Source organism: Phaenicophaeus curvirostris, chromosome 10 (assembly GCF_032191515.1).
Source record: "Phaenicophaeus curvirostris isolate KB17595 chromosome 10, BPBGC_Pcur_1.0, whole genome shotgun sequence".
NCBI classification, from domain to species: domain Eukaryota; kingdom Metazoa; phylum Chordata; class Aves; order Cuculiformes; family Cuculidae; genus Phaenicophaeus; species Phaenicophaeus curvirostris.
Window position 1 is genome coordinate 17,463,733 of NC_091401.1, and position 18,530 is coordinate 17,482,262.

General features: G+C 40.1%; 1 protein-coding gene across 1 annotated transcript; it reads right to left on the bottom strand.

Annotated features, from left to right (window-relative positions):
* Window positions 1-1,550: 1,550 nt before the first annotated feature.
* Window positions 1,551-11,724, bottom strand: ACTL6A (actin like 6A). Its single transcript, XM_069864702.1, has 14 exons — window positions 11,560-11,724; window positions 9,844-9,920; window positions 9,476-9,650; window positions 9,009-9,109; window positions 7,517-7,614; window positions 6,723-6,817; window positions 6,397-6,503; window positions 6,227-6,316; window positions 5,982-6,043; window positions 5,549-5,663; window positions 5,129-5,209; window positions 4,071-4,166; window positions 2,901-2,987; window positions 1,551-2,378 (listed from the first exon to the last, which is right to left on the bottom strand). The coding sequence occupies exons 1-14, from the start codon at window positions 11,582-11,584 to the stop codon at window positions 2,298-2,300; spliced, it is 1,290 nt and encodes a 429-aa protein (XP_069720803.1). The 5' UTR covers window positions 11,585-11,724; the 3' UTR covers window positions 1,551-2,297.
* Window positions 11,725-18,530: the final 6,806 nt, after the last annotated feature.

Below are 18,530 nucleotides of genomic sequence, written 5' to 3' on the forward strand. Positions count from 1 at the left end.
GTTGAGTTTAACAAGCACACGAACCTAGATGGAAACAAGGGTACCTCTGAAGCTCCCATTGCCTTCATTCCCTGACCATCTCCGTTACCTGTCTATCACCTCACTTAGGTGCATCATCTACATAAAAACAAGGGAGAGTGCACTCTTCGGTCTACTATAAGGAACTTTTCCCCTGCTTTAAGTTTGGGTTGTTAAATATTTCATAATTTGTAACTTGTGAACTTTTAATACTGCAGCCTTTAGATGTGGATTCAAACATTTGCACAGCAATTTTTTTGCAGCATGCAAAATGGCTGTAGGCAGCCTGGTAACAAATTATGAGACTGAAGCAGAACGCTGCTGCTGTTGCTCTCAGTTTATGGCAAACACTTAAGATTAAAAGCTTTCATGAAGGTGAGGTGGTGTAGAAACGTAGATTAGTCACTAATACTACTATTTTAGGACGCAAATCCGCTGTGCAATATAATTGGATAAACCAGAGGAAATTCCATAAGAACCAAAACCGTAGATGATGGATATGTCTCCATTGTCTCAGCTGCTGCTTTGCATCATGCAAAATACCCACTTCTAAAACAAACTCCTTCCTTTGGTGAGAAAATCGCAGATGGTGTTTTGCTCTTCATACAGTGCTGGAACACTCGTGGATCCTACCATCGTACCTTCTTTTTTAAGAAAATACACACAAGGTAAAAGTTGATTAGACATAACAATACCTAAGCACAAGGAAAGCTTAAAATGCATACTCAGTTAATGAAGAGAAACAAAAAACCCCTACTCTCCCTCTTCACCTACAACTAGAAGCTGTCCCGTCACTCTTGGTGCTCCACTGATACCAGAGGCACTTTCTTTTTCTTCCCTGCACTGTGCCCCAACACAAGCCCAGCTGATATTCCACAGTCTGCTTGAATGCAAACTTGACTGCATCTTCTTCCAGTACGACAACAGGAGCTGGTGACCTGCAGCACCTGCTGTAACCAACTTACATTTGCTCTGTTTTGTGAGGGAAGTGTGATTTATTAATAGCTTTGGAAACCTGGAGCAAGCAACTTTGTCTCAACAGCAAACCCATGGCTATCATGGCAACACAAAAGCAGGCTGGTTTAATAAATTACTTTATTGTTTGGAGGTAATGTAAAACTTTTCAACTAGCGGACTAATCAATATTTACCCAAATGGTCTTTTAGGATACAAAAAACATAGAAGTACTGTTTCACTTTTTATTTTTAAATCAGCTAAATGCTATTTGGTTTTCCACAGCTTTTAAGATAAGGAGCAAAACTTCACTGAATCCCAAGGGAAAATATCACACAGTTGTCAGTGAAAGAAAGCTTAACAGCAACACAGAGCAGCATCTTAACAGCCGGTTCCTGCTGAAAACAAAATCCCCCTCCTTCCTCTGCCCCTGAGTGCACGCTCCCCGTGCAAAATGCAGGCACTTACTGACCCTACCAGCAGTGAACGAGCAGTGAACGCCTCAGCAAGCTGCAGCTCCTTGTCAAATGTCAAGCCACATCCCAAGGCTGCCCACGACTATTCTCCTTGTCTTGGAGAGACACTTCTTTGCCTTTACTTCCCTGGCTTGAACAAGTTTTGCTTCTCACCTACATCATAAAGGCATTATATACATTCCTAAAAATCTGGTGGAAAGCACTGACTGTTTATGGAATTTCTCCATAAAAAGAAAATAAGCAAAGCAGTGCTTCATATAAATTTTTGCTACATGGAGGGTAACAATTTCCCTAAAACGTAAAAGTTTACACTGAACTGAGTCACCTTGATTAATTCACTAAAACAAACTTTCCATTTTTAACATGGCAGAAGGATTTTCTCTCCAAGTACTCACAAAGTTGCTCAAATATAAAAGATCATATTTTATTTTTTTTAAGAGAGAAGAAAGAGCAATTTAAGGCCCAAGTGGCAGCAAGGAAGACTAGTATATGAAAGTAGACAAGAATTTTTTAATAAATTTGCAGAGGCATTTGCAAGGTTATATCTCTATAGATTAACTAACCCATAAAGCTGTTCCCAGGAAAAGATACTAGAGAAAATAGACATTTATACAAAATTATAAAATGCTTGTTACATGAATTATTGCTTTACAAGGGATGTAAACATCCTTTTTCTATGATAGTACCATTTAGGTCTCTCAAAAATTTCTAAGGTTTGTTAAAATGGAACTTGAATTATGCAAAAAATCCAATATAAACTTTCTACAAAAAGAGTCCATCCCATTCCTGAGTGTGCTAAAGCTATAAAACAGGAGGGCTGAGCAGGCAGCAGTTTTCACAGTAAGAGGTTTAAGGACATTTTCTTTCTACACACTGCTTCCCTCCTTCTTCGTATTCTTGTTTAGAAATCCACATCTGTTGAAAAGTACCCTAAAAAAACCAACAAAACACAATAAAAAAATAAATCAGAAAACAAATGAAAGTTAAGTGAAACATGGTTAGCTTTTCCTAGGAGGAAAAACAAGGAGGTCTCTCCATTAAATGAGGTAAAAGGACTTCACCTGCAACTGTCTTTCCATTTGAGTTTTATGTTGCTAGCGATTAAAGACAGGAAGTTGCAGTACTGAAAGATGATTTCAGTCTCCCTTTCCTTTTCCCCACAAACCATTTCAGTACCCGCTTCCATAGTGACTATATGCACATCATTTCTAGATATTGTATTTTAGGCCTGCACCTTGGCATTGCCAGTAGGAGAACATGGTAAGTTTTTTTTTGATTGCAAATGCCCAAGTTGTCTTGTTTTTGCAATAGATTCTCTCCACCTTACACAAGGACAGACAAGATGAAAATTGCCATGGTAGCACTAACTCAGCAACGCACACTTAGGCAGAACTAGATTTCTGGGTAACAGCGCTGCTCAGCAAAGCAACATAGCAACACAGGTTTACTAACCAAAGAAGCCAAAATCGATCCACCAATCCACGAGCTGAACCTCCGCTCCACTGTTGTGTTGTTTGCTATCAACTTCAGGCGCATGCTCTGAAAAGAAAAGGTGGTAAAACAAAAGAACAATCAGACAAATTGTAGGCTGGTGACCTTCGGGGACAGGGCAAAGGCAGCATAAGGAACTTGGTGTATAAACCAACATGCAGGTGAAAGGTCAATTTTATTAAACTTGCAATAATGCTCATCTGTCCTGTACTACAAGTTTAAGAACAGCCACAGTGGAACAGAACATTTGGCTATTAACTTGTCCCCAAGAGGTACCAGCAGCAAATACTTAAGGCTAGAAGTGGGGCAGGTAGGAAGCAGTAATACAGCATACATTGTCATCTCTAACACTGGGCTACTTAAAGCGTGCCCTGGGACCAAAATGTCTTACCTGGCTGAACTTAATTAATCTGGTCCCTTTTGGACTCATTCATTCCTTTTGCTTTCATAATGCCTTGTGGCAATAAAATCTTCAAATTTCAGAGGGTTCCTTCTCAGCTATTGTAAGCAGCAAATAACTACCTCACAGTTTCTCAGAAAATTTGTGATTTCAGAGTTGATACAAATACAACATTTTTTCTTGAGTATGAGTATTCAAGAAATAATATTGAGTATGAATATTCAAGAAATAATAAGATATAAGTGCTCTCAAGAATACAGGTGTAAGGTATTAATACTTTCTTTGACATCAAGTGATTAAAAAAAAAAAAGGACATCAAATCACCAGGTTTTATGTACGAGAAGGTTGAGTTGTCTGTAGAATCCAGGAAGAACATTTCCCAGGACAAAGTGACAAGACCTCAGGCAGAATGACTGAATGTGTGAGGCCACCAAGGGAAACAGTGACTGTTGCTTAGGGACAATTACAGAACTTACGAGTCACAATCTGAAAGCAGGAACGGAGAAGCAAAACATTCAGAAAGCAGTTGTATCTGCTAGAATTCATTCCATACAAGAACCTTTCAAGACCTCATTCTTTTCTTTAGAGCACAAGATTTCTTACCCTACAGAAATCTCTTCAGCTGTTTGTTTCCTAATGAAGTCAGAGCTATGACACATGCTTATGTATTTATGTGGAAGAAAAGCAAAATGGTAAGTAACTCAAGGCAATAACTTAAAGAGCTTTTTTACCGGTGGAGTTTTCTGAGACAGCTCTCTGTTCAATCTGTCTGTGAAACTCTGTATCAGAGTGTTTCCTCCTGCTACAATCACGCTGCCATAAAGGCCCTAAAGACAGAATAAGCAACCTACTATATTAAGGCTGAAATCATCCTGAAAACAACTGTTTCACAGAATAGAGAGGAATGGCACACAAGTAGACATAATCAACAGCAATAATACATCACTTAATGCCAAGAATATTTCTCCTACCATTGCAATTAATTTTTTAATCACTTGAAAAATATTTCAAGACAACTTAATATAAACTACACAAGGAAAACTGAAGCTACGTGATTAATTATTCAAAATTATTTCACAGAATATATTCCATTAGAGAACCTGACACCTAGAGTTATCTCCTGTATCCAAATTCGTTTCCTTACAGCTGGATGTTCCAACCACAAAGGCAAACACCACAGCATTGCAACAGTTTTCCATCTCACTAATGCCGCAACTGATAGACAGTCATGGCCTAGTGTACTCAGCCAGCCTGACAAGCCAGTTAAGAGGAAAAATGTTTAAAGTTACTTCCATGAAGTCTACATCAAACCAAAATATTTTCAAACTGACATATGAGGAAGTTGGGACATACTTGTAAAAAAGAAAGTTTTCCCTTAAAATCTCTTCTTTTCACTTTCGTAGAAAGTTCCCTTTGATTGGTTACACATAGAAAATTTATCTCCCACACCCAAAAATCTGAAGACTCAAAATCATGAACATGAAATCTGAAGCCAATCCAATGCACATTATGCAGTGCCAGCCATAAAATCTGGACATAAGCTATTTAAATATAGGTAGAAACACAGAGTAGAAGTAAAAAAAACCTGATACAGCATTTTGTGAGACAAAATGGTCATTGTACGTATTTATATATATAAACATTCAATACTTAAGGAATTATACTAATGCATTTATCGTTATGCTAAGAAATCCACATTTCTTCATCAACAGTGTTCTAGTCCCAAAAAAACTGTATCAGCACAAAAATATCTATGCCTTAAAATAATCCATGTCTGACTAACACTTACCGGCCTGATGTCAATATCACACATTCCAACGCTTGTTGTGACAACATGGCTCACACCCAACATCGTGTTACCAGATAAACCCTAGAATAAAAATCAGTAATCTACATATCATCACTTCAAAAGAGCAAGGCATACAGAAGCCCTGAATGAGTTCAGTCTACAAATATAACTAAAGAGGGAGCGAAGCATAAAAAAAATATCATATTTTTCCATTCTGTTCATCACCACCCATATTGAACTACATTTTTTTCACTGCTAGCCCAACCTTACACCACCACAGGTAAATTGTATTCCCAAGAGAACCACACAGTATAAACACACACATACAAATCACAAAATTAAGTCTATCGTACAAAGGGAAGCCATGTGATAACTCAGTATTTAGAGCCTTCCAACTACTACATATCACAGTTGGTTTACCTTTACATTAGAAGGGTCAAACAATCCCTCAGGAATTTTTAGACGCTCAGCACCAAAGTCACAGTTATAGCCGTTGGGGAACTCATAATGAACTGTTGGCATCTGTGCTGCTACCCTAGAGCATTCGTTAGGAAGCAACATATTGAAGTGCAAATGTAAACAGGGTGTTAAGTCATCTCAGTAGCATTATACAGCAAGGTTCCAAATGTAATATTGTGATTGCTATGACTTAGACTTTTGATAATGTTAATTCTAAGATGATCAAGATCATAATAAAAACCTATCATCTGGATGTACACTGTTATTTCTACTTTAAGAAATAAAGAGATTTTATGAAAAAAACTTCCATAATAAATTCAGCCAACAGCACTAACAGGCTAAGCACCCCATGCACAAGTGATAATTGTACAAGAAGGAAAACGCAGTGACGTACTGTTCATCATAGGTTGAGTCTGACACTTGGAGAACAGAAGCCTGGAAGTCCTGAATGACGCACTACGGAGTTAAGAATAATACAGTTATAAGAATGTCAGTCTTTGATTCAATAGACTTTACAGAATTGATATTGACTTTTTAAATATTTTCTAGTTCTTCAAAAGGAAAACTTATATACCTGCGAACAAAACTTCTTTATGGAGCACCTCGAGGGTTTGAGAATGGCAGAAATTACCTACTTACGTTACACATGTAGTTGTGCCAAGACCTAGTGACCTGGGGTAACTTCTCTTTTCTCTTCCAATTTGCTGGTGACCCCTCACGAACTGCTTCCTGAGAGTGTAAGAAACATGGTCATCAATTAACCATTTAAGCCTCTCCCCAAACTGAAGCAACTGAAGTTACTTTCCCACCTTTGAAGCAATCATATATGGAGGAATTATCTCTATGTTCATTTCCTGAAACAATTCCCGGCACTGCATAGTAATAAAGTCTCCTGCAAGTGGTGATTTCACAATACCTAAAAGACAAAAAGAGAACCAAAAAATCCCACAAACCTAGAAAGCACTGAAATAATGAATAAACTCTCAAAACAAACTGTTTTGTCACTGAACACCATTAGGGGTTTTTTTCCCTTAAGGGGATACACAGATTTAAAAACACTAACAAAACTGTAAAAGCAGAAAGAAAGCTAACTCAACCTTGATACCACAATGCTATTACTCATGAAAATGTTTACCTTGCTGAAGTACATATCCATCATGCACTGGAATAGCAGTGGTGTGTGTTGCTCCACTATCCAAAATGAGACCTGTAGATCTGCCATTAGCAAAACTAGCCAAAATGATTAAGGAAAATATCAGAATTTTCAATTCAGAAAAAAAAATGTTGCCATACAATTAAGAGCATAACCAAGAATGAGGACTCCGACATGTTATTTCTTGGCTTAACAAAAGGATTTGCCATATTCCAGTGCATATAATCTTTCCATGAAGGGCACAATCTCATAGAGAGGACGGCCTTTAATTTCTGTCTGTGAACCAAGTTCAGCTTTGGATGTACAAAGGAGGGACTTCATGTCAACACTACACAGCAAGCTCTAAGTACCTCCAGCTCATTTAGACTCTGAAGCGGAAAACACATTATTAGTTCAAAATAATTAAAAATATTCATCTAAAGGCTAGGAGAATTTCAAGCTGCAATTACTGCACTTAGTAGTCAGGACAACACCATTCCAGGTCCATAATGTTCTTATCCATGGCATATAACAGCAAGAAATGTTAAAAAGGGGGGTGGGAAGACATCACCTCCAAGGAAAACAGTCAGATTGAGAGAACTTCACAACTGCACTCTAAAGCTTCAAAGTTCAGAAATGGAATTTGTTTAGTTCTTCCTTAGGTGTTTGCAGAAAAGTTAATTTGAAAGAAGTTATATGTGCTGTTATACTAGGAACTGCCTAGAACAACTTGATCATAATTTCCAGGGACACAGACACCCACACACACACAGATGGAGAAGCATTCTAAAGGATACGCTGTTAGAACAGCGGTTTTACACAAGAAAAAAGCAGGGATGTTGTAGTGTTCAAACATCAATTCTGTCAGCTTTTCACGCTTTGCTCTAGTATTCCACTAGAAGAAAAAATAAACCAAACCTCAAAAAAGCAGCCAAAAGGAAGATGTGTTTATCCTGAGGATTGTTAGAGCATAGTTTCAAATCATATCAAAATTCTATAGATAGATTTCTAGTAATTTACTTCTTTAGAACCTTTTCGACTACAATTCTGCTACAATACATTCATGCTTAACTATCACATAGATTTAAAAGCAATATACACTTCTACTGTTACAATAGAGGTTTCTTTACACTTCTACAGCTCTTCCAGAATCAGTTGTGCAAATAACTCTCCAAAATACGTAACGTGCTCATTTTACAAGAGGAAAGATATATGAAATAACTTGCCCAGTTGAAAAAAAATAAATCCAGATTTTCCTGTTTCCAAGGTATCTTCCTACAGTTCTACTCCATTCACGATTAAACCATTATATATATATATAAATATATATACATAAAATATTCCATACATTACTGAAAACAAAGTTTTTTCCAAGCAAATATGTTGAAGTCAGATTAGCTCTGTCAGGAGAATGTTAATGGGAACCTCGATTTAGACACCACTGAGCCCTCAAACATGAAGTAACCATTGCAAATTCATGCATACTCTATAAGCTAAAATTTAACACAAAGGAATAATGAAAAAGAAAATCCTTTTCATAAGATTATTCTTAAAGAAAAGCAAAACCTTTGTATGGCATGTCTACCTGTTGTATTGTGACTTTTAAGATCTGCCCTTCAAGTACTGAGCATTATTAAATGACAGAGACCTTGTTCATATATTTTCCCAGAAATGTGTATTATAGAATCACAGAATGACCCGAACTGGAAAGGATCCACAAGGAACATCGAGTTCAACTTCTTTCCCTGTCCAGGACAACCCCAGGTCACCAAAGAGGAGATCAGCTCTTCTTAGAATAATCTACTTCACTCACCTTACAGATCATTTCTAGAAATGAGGACAGAATAATTAAAACTTCTCCACTATAAGCATTATTCTCTATCACATAATAGTCCTTGTAAGGCTGAATGAAGTGACAGGCTTTCAATAGCATTTTGTTAAGTGTAACTTAATAAGACACTCAAACATCTTTTTGCTTTTATTCTAGGCAGTAAAGTGAGATTTATTCTTATTTTGTATTCTTATTGATAAGTGACTAACATAGCACATTTTAAGTATTTTCTAATACAACTCACGCAAACTATTTCAAACTGTATTTTTTAAGACATTTGTCTTAAACAGATTACCTTCCAGAACCTGGCAAAGGATTTTAAAATTATTATTTCTGTAGCTAAGTTGTAACACTCCTAACCTACAAGCCAATATCAGACTTCTCCAAGATGAATGTCTGTAGAGTCAGCAAGAAGATACAGTTAAGACTTCTCAAAATGTAAAGCTGCTTTTACTCACTGGTGCTTCGGACATAAGGACAGGATGCAAACTTGCTTCAGATTTAATATGCATCTTGTAAGTGTGATCCAAAATTGCCTGGAAACTATCCCAGTCTTCAACTGTAACAACATTGAAGTGAGGAGATTAGTTACTTCTAAATTTTGTTCAATTTCATAAATTCACAAAGGTTTTCCAATGGCTTTTTTGCACAGAGCTCTTTAGTCAAAAGCTCCACTCAGTGGACATACACTTCTGTATTCACAGAGTTCTCTTCCTCTGTAATCACCACGATCATAACATTTCAAGAATTATGCCTGAAGTCCACTAACAGTGTAAACCAACTATACCTCATGCAATCTGTAAATCAGGCACCCATTCTTAGAGCTTCTGTTGCCATGTATAGCATCTGTTTACAGGAAAGCTATGACTTTCTAAATCCTGGTAATGCTGTTTTAAAAACAGGTAGAAAAGACAGAGCACCATACTCATTCCATTTTTTAAAGGTGAAATGGCCTCCATGTTCTCCCTTGGAACTCGCAGGGCATTGGTGTCTATATAGTAAGTTGGGCCCCCTTGTTTGCCTTTGTCACCATCGATCTCCATAAGGGTGCTGCCATTGTCCCGTTCTAGCACCACACCAATGGCTGTTGGAAAATCAACCTGTGAGGCAAGAGATAAGCAGTATACGAGAATTATTAATGGTTTTGGGTGGTTTCATGCTCATAAATCTAGAGCTTCTCTTATCCAATATAGGCAGAACAAAATCCAGCATATCCTGAAACCTTGTAACTAACGAACAAGCTCTAAGGCACAAATTCACATTGCATTGCGACTGAGCCACACAGATTCTCACCTTTGGACAGTCTTCGCCTGCATAGCCTGCTCTCACTGTATACGAGCCAATGTCAAAAACCAGAGCCCCAACTTCATCTGAAAAGATTGTTAAAAAAGAAGTTGTGAAAGATTATTACTCCCTGCTACAATCCTGACCTTTCCCTGCTGCTTGTCGTGTTTGCTCACAAAAGATGATCTTTTCCAAGATAAGGAGAAACTTCTCTTTTCAGAACTCCAGTTATCAGAGAGCTACCAGAAGACTGCAGATAGGCTTTAACTGGAACACTGCAATGCTGTCCTTTGGCATAAGGGGAATTTTAATAGAAGAGGGAATAGCCTCAAGTTGCACCGGGGGGGTTCAGATTATATATCAAGAAATATTTCTTCACTGAAAAGGTTATCAGGCACTGGAGCGGCTGGCTGCCCAGGGGAGTGGTTGAGTACCTTGGAGATATTTAAAGAAGGATAGATGATGTGTTCAGACAGGGCAGGTAGGGCTGGACTCTATGATCTCAAATGTCTTTTCCTACCAAACAATCCTATGATAGTTCCACCTAGATTCTTTCAGATCTGCTACATTAACAGCCACACACACGCTGGTGAGCCCAGACCTCTCGAGGTTGACTGTGAGCGAAGGATGCCGCCCCACCAAGCGCCCTCCCCATGGAGGGGTGTGCGGAGGTGCTCTGGGAGGAACCTCTAGCCCAGCTTCCCAGCTGCAGGGTCCCTTCGGGCCACCTGGCACCCCAGCAGCGGCGACTCTGCCCGAGGCCACGGGTTGCCCAGTCTCCTGGAGAAGCATAGAATAATTTTGGTTGGAAGGGATCTTAAAGATCATCCAGTTCCAACCCCCTGCCACGGGCAGAGACACATCCCACCAGACGAGGCTGATCCAAGCCCCATCCAACCTGGCCTTGAACATCTCAGGGATGGGGCAGCCAGTGCCACTGCCTCATAGTGAAGAAATTCTTCCTTATGTCTAGTCTAAATCTGCCTCTCTCTGGCTTCATAGAATCATAGAATCACCAAGTTGGAAAAGACCCACTGGATTATTGAGTCCAACCATTCCTATATTCCTATCAATCACTAAACCATTCCCCTTAGCACCTCGTCCACCCGTGCCTTAAACACCTCCAGGGAAGGTGAATCAACCACCTCCCTGGGCAGCCTCTGCCAGTGCCCAATGACCCTTTCCGTGAAAAATTTTTTCCTAATGTCCAGCCTGAACCTCCCCTGGCGGAGCTTGAGGCCATTCCCTCTTGTCCTCTCCCCTGTCACTTGGGAGAAGAGCCCAGCTCCCTCCTCTTTACAACCTCCTTTCAGGTAGTTGTAGAGAGCAATAAAGTCTACCCTCAGCCTCCTCTTCTCCAGGCTAAACAACCCCAGCTCTCTCAGCCGTTCCTCGTAAGACTTGTTTTCCAGCCCCCTCACCAGCTTTGTTGCTCTTCTCTGGACTCGCTCCAGAGCCTCAACATCCTTCTTGTGGTGAGGGGCCCAGAACTGCATACAGGATTCGAGGAGCGGAGGTGGTTTGTACCCATTACCCCCCCGTCCTACCCCTACAGGCCTCTGTAAGCAGCTCCTCCCCAGCTCTCCCGGAGCCCCCTTTATCTCACGGGAGGCGCGATCGGGGCCCTGGGCCGGCGCTGAGGGAGCGGCGTGGGGCGGGCGCGCACGCGCTGCCTCACGGGACGGCGCCGCGCGCGGCGGGCGGGGGAGGCAGGGCCGGACTCACCTCCCCCGTACACGCCGCCGCTCATGGCTGCCGCTGGGCCCGCGCCGGCCCCGGTGTCCGCCGGCCCCTTCTCTTCGACAATAACAATAGCGCCTCGGCCGCTCTCTCCGCCGGCGGCTCAGCCCGACCTGCAGGCCGCCGCCTTCCCGCCAATGGCGGAGCCCCTGCCGCGCGCACGCCCGCCCACCGCGCGCCGAGGAGAGAGGTGGCGGGGCCTCACCAGGGGGAGCCAATCGCGAGAGGGGAGAGGCGGGGCCTCGCCGCAGAGAGCCAATCGCGAGGCGAGGGAGGCGGGGCCTCTCCGCGGGAACCAATCGCGAGAGGAGGGGCGGGGCCTCGCTGCGGGCGGCCAATGGCGGGCGGCGATAGGCAAAGGGCGGGAGTCCCGCGCGGACAGGGTCTGCGCCTGGAGTGTCTGTGAGCCCTTTCCCTGCTGCTGTCCCTGCTCCTCTGGAGAGAAAGAGGACTTTATTCCACCCAAGGAAAGTACATAAAACACGCAAAGGAAATTCTGAAACTACTGGAAGCTGTCCAACTGCCAGAGAAGGTAGCAATTATGCCCTGCAAAGCCGACCACAAGGGAACAGCTGCACTAGAGATGGGTAATTCCCTGGCGGAGGTGGAAGCAGAGAGATACAGGCCAGACGGAAAAATTAAAATCAATCAAATTCCTAAATATTCGAAAGAAGACCAAAAATTGATCAGAGATTTAAGGGGACGAACAGAGGAAAATGGTTGGGTTAAGATACCACAAGGGAAAGCAGTAGTGCCAGCACATTCCTCTTGGCTATAATAATGGCTGAGCACAGAAAGACTCACGGGGGAGCTGAAGCCTTATGTAAGCACCTGAGTCAATGCATTGTTGGCTGTAACTTGTATGCAACCATCAAACAAGTGACACAACAATGTGATATTTGTTTGCAAAATAACCCTCAAGTAACCCAAAAGGTTGAGCTAGGACAAACAGGGAAGGGTAACCTCCCCGCTCACTTTTCAGAACTTCCAAGAAAAGGGGGATTTCGATATTTGCTTGTATTAACCGATACCTTTTCAGGATGGCCAGAAGCGTTTCCTTGCCAAACAAACAAGGCTAGAGAAGTGACTAAGGCTTTGCTATGTGAAATAATACCAAGGTTTGGGGTCCCAGCAGTAATATCCTCAGACAGAGGCCCTCATTTTGTGGCCAAAATCATACAACAAGTTAGTAGGCTTCTGGGGACAGACTGGCAATTGCATACACCCTATAGGCCCTAGGTAAGCGGCCAGGTGGAAAAGATGAACCACCTCCTTAAATTACAGATTGTAAAATTGGGTCAAAAAGCTGGATTAGCTTGGCCTCAGTCACTACCCCAAGCTTTGTTATGAATCAGAACCAAACAAAGGGTTAAGAAAGGATTGAGCCCTTTCGAGATATTGTATGGGAGGCCCTATCTGGTTCAAGCAGGAACGTGAACACAAGTTGGTACTGAAGTGTTGACTGCAGAAACAACTCAGAGAAATAGAAAAGCTGGTTTCAGGAACTGTGCTCTATCCTTCTGAACATAAAGCATGGGCATGAATGGTGAACAAGAATGGCAAACTGTAAATTTAGTCTTGCGTTAAACGAGAACAACAAGGATTTGTTTGCAAAAGTAATACAATCGATGCTCAAGACATCTGCCTCAACACTGAGCAAAGCATTTGTCACTTTGAGATCCATTCAGATGCTAATCAAAAACAGTACTTATATATACTGGCCAAGGTTGTGTGTGTTTGAGAACTGCCTGTACCTCTTAACAATAAACAAGATAATTATAGATAGCAAGAATCATTCTAAATTTTGTATTTATAATTCTGTTAAGATTGTTGGGTGTGACTTTTCTTACTTAGCACCAGTTGTATCCCACCAGTTGATAAAATCCAGTTGTACATGCAGAGGTCATGAGCAAGAAGGAGGGGACTTAGGTAACCTAATTCTTGGAACTAATTATTATATACTCGCTTATTATTGGAAATGTAATGAACATGTGTGTTAGTGAAGAATATATATCGAGTTGTGTTAAGCTTTCGGGGTGCGAGTTAGGTGGAGCTAATCCGCCTCGCACCCGCCGGCAAATAAACATACCTGCTTTATAACTCGTATTGAGTGGTAGAGATTGTTTCCGCAAAACACTCCAGGCTCTTCCACTGAGAATAAAACCTGTTTAAAGTACACCTTGCTATCCCAACAGCTAACATCTAGCGGTAGGTGTCCTTGCCCATGGCAGGGGGATTGGAACTGGATGATCTCTACAGTCCCTTCCAATCCAAACTGAAGGAAGAAATGATTGGTTATAAGTTGCTAACCTATTATATGTTTGACTATTATGTATAGCTTTTGTGATTTTAGAACTAAAATATAGGATTAGCTTGAATAATAACTTTTAGCTCGCCTGTGCCCAGATACTTGAGCTTCAATAAGGAATTTTAACAAGGCTGGAGTTGGAAAGAATGGGAAAGAATGTGACTGTACCTAAGCCAGATAACAAGGACTAGTGCAATGATAAGAAAAAGAAGAACCAGCTGGGACCAGATACAACCTTGAAGAGGTGCCCAAGGAGTCTAAGAGCATGCGCAAGAAGAAGAGTTGAAAAGTTCAACTGTGAGGAAGATCTACGGCCTTCATCCAGAGCCCCCTGAAGACCCCAGAGGGCTCTAAATAAGAGAGTGTGTGCACCAAGGGGAGGAACTTATGTAAATAAATTCCGGGAATGGATTATAATAGACACACCTCTTCCAGGAAAAGTGATGCATGTGTATGCTTTGACTGCATATAGCCTTTGTGAATTGGACTGGAAGTTGCATGCACATTAGGTAGAGTGATCCCCTACGATGTCGCATCAAAGAATACCTTACTTAATAATCAAATTGGCATTGATTATTGAGTCTGGCTTTTCATGGCATCAATTTTGGCACCCCAGATGGGACAAAGTCAAAACCATCCTATTGCCAGTTGTGCAATCCCAACCTTGTGCTGTCACTTCTTTGCCCCTCAGACCTTGGTCCCAGGGTGGCTTTAGGTAGCTGGGCAGTTCTGATCGCCAGCACAGCTGCTCCACTTGTGATGAGGCTTTCTGGTCACTTGTTTTGTGTGTGAGAAGCACTTATTCACTGGTAAAATATCAAAAAAGACAAAGTATTAAAAGCAAAGGCAACAATATTTTTATTTTACAATTCAGTGCTGAATTGGATGCCCTTCTAAAAAAAGGCATGCCATTTACAAAAGCAGTAGGCATATATACTAGTTTTAGACAAAGAATCATGTAAGTCCTTTAAGAACATTTTTTTTTTTAGGTTATCCAACCATGTCTGGAGACTCCCTTCAAGTTCATTCCTGACCTAAGACAACTACATCTCACTAGTCAATTAAGCACACCAAAAAATTCTCGCAGCCCTAATACATGTTATCTCTTGACCAAAACCAGCTATATCTTACATGACAATTAAGCAAATCAATAAATTCTTGCAACTTTAAAAGGGTGTTTATTCTTTCAAGTTATTCATCCATGTCTGGAGATTGTCTGCATATTATCTCTTGATACGAGACAGATTTATATTACAAGATAATTAAACATACAAACCAGCTGCAGCAAAACTTATCAATTAATTCTCACAGGTGTCAAGGTTCTCAGCCAAGCTTGGCGTTGATCCAGAACAACCAGAGAAGGGGAAAATACCTAAAGTTGTAGGAATTAAAGGAAACAAAGGAAAGACCTCAGGTACAACCCAAAGTTATCAATGGAAAAGACTAAAATTCCAGCAAGCTTAAAGTGTAAGCATTCCTGGTATGCACCTTTTTTAATTCCTATATGAGGTTGTTTTTTTTTTTTTTGGAGGGGCTGAGGTGCTGGTTTGGTGCTTTTTTGTGGTTGGGTTTTTATTTAATATGTGAGCTACTATAATTGCAAGTGTTCTTTTCAAGGTCACATAGATGTGCACAGCATTTCTGCAGAATTGCAGTAAGGGTCTCCAAGTGATTAGATTTCAACAGCATAATGAAATTTACATTTTATTTATTACATTTACCTATAATGTGTTACATAACATAATGAGTGATCTTAATAGAAATTTATTATTGGATTGTAAATAATAGAAAGTGTTTCTTATATTTTACCATAAGACAAAAATTAATGTTAGGAGTCTCACTTCGGTTTTTTTATAGAGAATTTAGAACTTTTTAAAAAGCTTTGGTGGTTTGGTTTTTTTAAGTTGTGACTTAAGTTTAAATTATACCTTCATATTTCCATGGAATTTAATCAGTGAAGAAGAGAGATATAAAATGTACATTTGGTGTACCTGGTAGTTTAGTTAGGAAGTTTGTAAAGCTGGTATGAATAGAACAGATTATTACAAATTTCGGCAAACTTTATAGCAGTAAAGCCCAGATATGTGCGTTTGGACTACAACTCACAAGATGCTGCAGTTAATGTTAGGATAGTGAGAAACAGTGCACCTTTAGGTCTCATCTCAAATGAAAACATAGGAAAAATAGTAAAATGCAACAGTAAGGGACAGTCAGTTGGGTGGGTTTTTTTAAGCACAATTATGAGACTATCAGGAGGTGATTGGACTTGCCAGCTCTCATGGGTAAGGAATTTAATTTGACACAGTTTGATTCTCAGTTTCTTTAATGGAGAAACTTAAAGATTTTATCATACAATTAAGAAATTTAAATTTTTACCTAAGTTATAATAAAACTACAAAATACATATGCTATTATTGGAAAGATAAATACTGCTGTTTCACTAACTATACATCATAAAGTCAGTGTACCTCAATTTTGTATTATGAAATGTTTTAACATGTTATCATGATTTCCAGTATGTGGCACTAATACCCCAGGTAGAGTTGTTTGAGTGGGAGGAATTAATTGCAAGTGGGAAAAGCAGTTCAAAGAATTCGGAATTACAATGCCGAGTATCTTCATTTAGCTCTTGCTTGTACTTTGTTTTGTAGTAATGGTTCATGTATTCATATGATAATTGATATTTTGAACCAGATCCTGCTCTTTGCACAAGAGCTGCTTATGATCGATCTGCAAGCATTAAAAACTCACAGCATTCTGATGCTTTATTTTTCTCCAGTATTTCTTAAGCACAGAAGAATTCCAGATGATGCCATCAGAAAATGTGTGCCAGGGTAGAGGCTTGCGGCTGTGTGAGGCACGGAGAGAGGTCGTGCCTGTGCTTGACTCATCTTTACTGCTCCAGTGGCTGACCCCGATGGGTACTAAGAATTTCAAGGTAATGTGCGCTGGAAATCATGTTGATTTCTTGAAACCTCAGGATTTGACAAGCATAGGGGAAGTAAAGCCTGTGTAATCCTCAGGAAGTCTGGAAGATATAGGGAAGGAAATATAGACTGGTAACTGTCTAGGTCTTACCTTTCTCTGCCTTGCAGTTTTATAGGCATTTACATCAGCGGAAAGTGTGTAGAACATCATCACTGTGGTGTGATAACATTTCATATTGACTTTGGTTTGTAGGGTTATTCTCGCTGCTGTAAAGTTCAATTAATGAGACAAATAGTTTCCAGGCATCTTTTTTTTCAGCAGTGTCTAACAGTGCTTAAAGAGATTTAAATCTGAAATTTTTTTTTAGTGAATTCCTGCACATTATCCTATGTTTGCATAAAGGCAGGTGAAATCTGTGGTTTTTTCCACCACTGTCCATAACATGCCCAAGTACTACTGTCTTTTGAAAGCATTTTTGCTTAGTTTCCTCAGAAGCAAGGTTAAGAAGTCAAAGTATATAGAAAGAATGAATGTATTTTATCTATGTTCCCACATTTGTATAAATGGTCATACTGTCTTGGCAGGAGTTGCAGGAGTGGGTATAATGCAAACAATGTGCTTTTCATGAAATATCACATACTGATTTACTGTATGTGACATTGTGTATAATCGCTCTGGATTGAGGCACTAACATAAATTGTCCACAGGAATTCACAGAAAAATAATCTTCTGTGAGAAATGAGACATGAATTGAGACTCCAAATGATGGTGCTTACTAGTAAGCAAAAGTTAATTTCATTACTGGTAGTCTGGAGAATCTGAAGTTTCCCAATTATCGCTTTGACTTTTTTAAAACTTCTTTAAGATGTAATGGTTTCAAGCATTCACCTTCCTGGTAATATAAAGCAATGTAGAAAGTGATGTGTATGTGAAGCCCAAACTGAACAGAAGGGTTTTTTGTTTCTCAACAAACTTGCACTTCCCCATTGGGTTCCTGATATCCTGATGCTTTTGGACAGTGCCGTACAACTGCCAGTCAGTCTCACAGACTGCAGTGCCAGCTTTTAGTTGTGGCAGCAGAATGGCTGGGACAATGGGTTACTCGTAGCATTTCTCCTTGTTTCCTGATTGCAAAATGCATGTTAAAGGTTTTATTTTTCTTAGTTTCAGAAGAGGTATTAAATGTTTATGTGAAATAAAAAAGCATTGGAGATGAAAAAGCAAAACAATCATTAATGCTTATTCACTCAAGAACTTTGTACGGCCTCTCAACATTCCACTTTCTTTGCTAAAGTACTTGGGTGCTTTGTCAGTTTTAATACTTTGCTTCTTTACTGGGATGTTGTGAGAATAAATACACTATCATCCTTCTGCAAAGAAAGAGCTAGAGAACAAACTAAATGCTAGATCTCTCTAAGGGGCCTCAACGTTGCCACGCCTGACCTTTAGGTTCTTACCTTGGACTTGAGTCCAAGCACTGAACTGTGTTTCATATAAAATGTACTGAGTATAGCCAACTCAAAACTGTATTTGTGACAGTATAACCACTGTACAGGATGTTTGGGCTTAGTGGTTGAAAAAGCCGAGGAGAGGAGATACATCTGAAATGTGCGTGTGACTCCATCAAGGCAGTCACAGATGTTCCAGAATCTTCTTTTAGAGCTGGTGTGTTTAACTTGTCCTTTTGTAAAAGACCTGTGACTCACTCTTATTTTAGAAC

Excerpts from the sequence above, each read along its gene's own strand:
- ACTL6A (XM_069864702.1), bottom strand. The coding sequence starts at position 11,584 with ATGAGCGGCGGCGTGTACGGGGGAG. Across the intron at positions 6,044-6,226 it reads GGCACAACTACATGTGTAAC|TGCGTCATTCAGGACTTCCA; the intron begins GTAAGTAGGTAA and ends TTAACTCCGTAG. Across the intron at positions 2,379-2,900 it reads GATCGATTTTGGCTTCTTTG|GGTACTTTTCAACAGATGTG; the intron begins GTTAGTAAACCT and ends TGGTTTTTTTAG.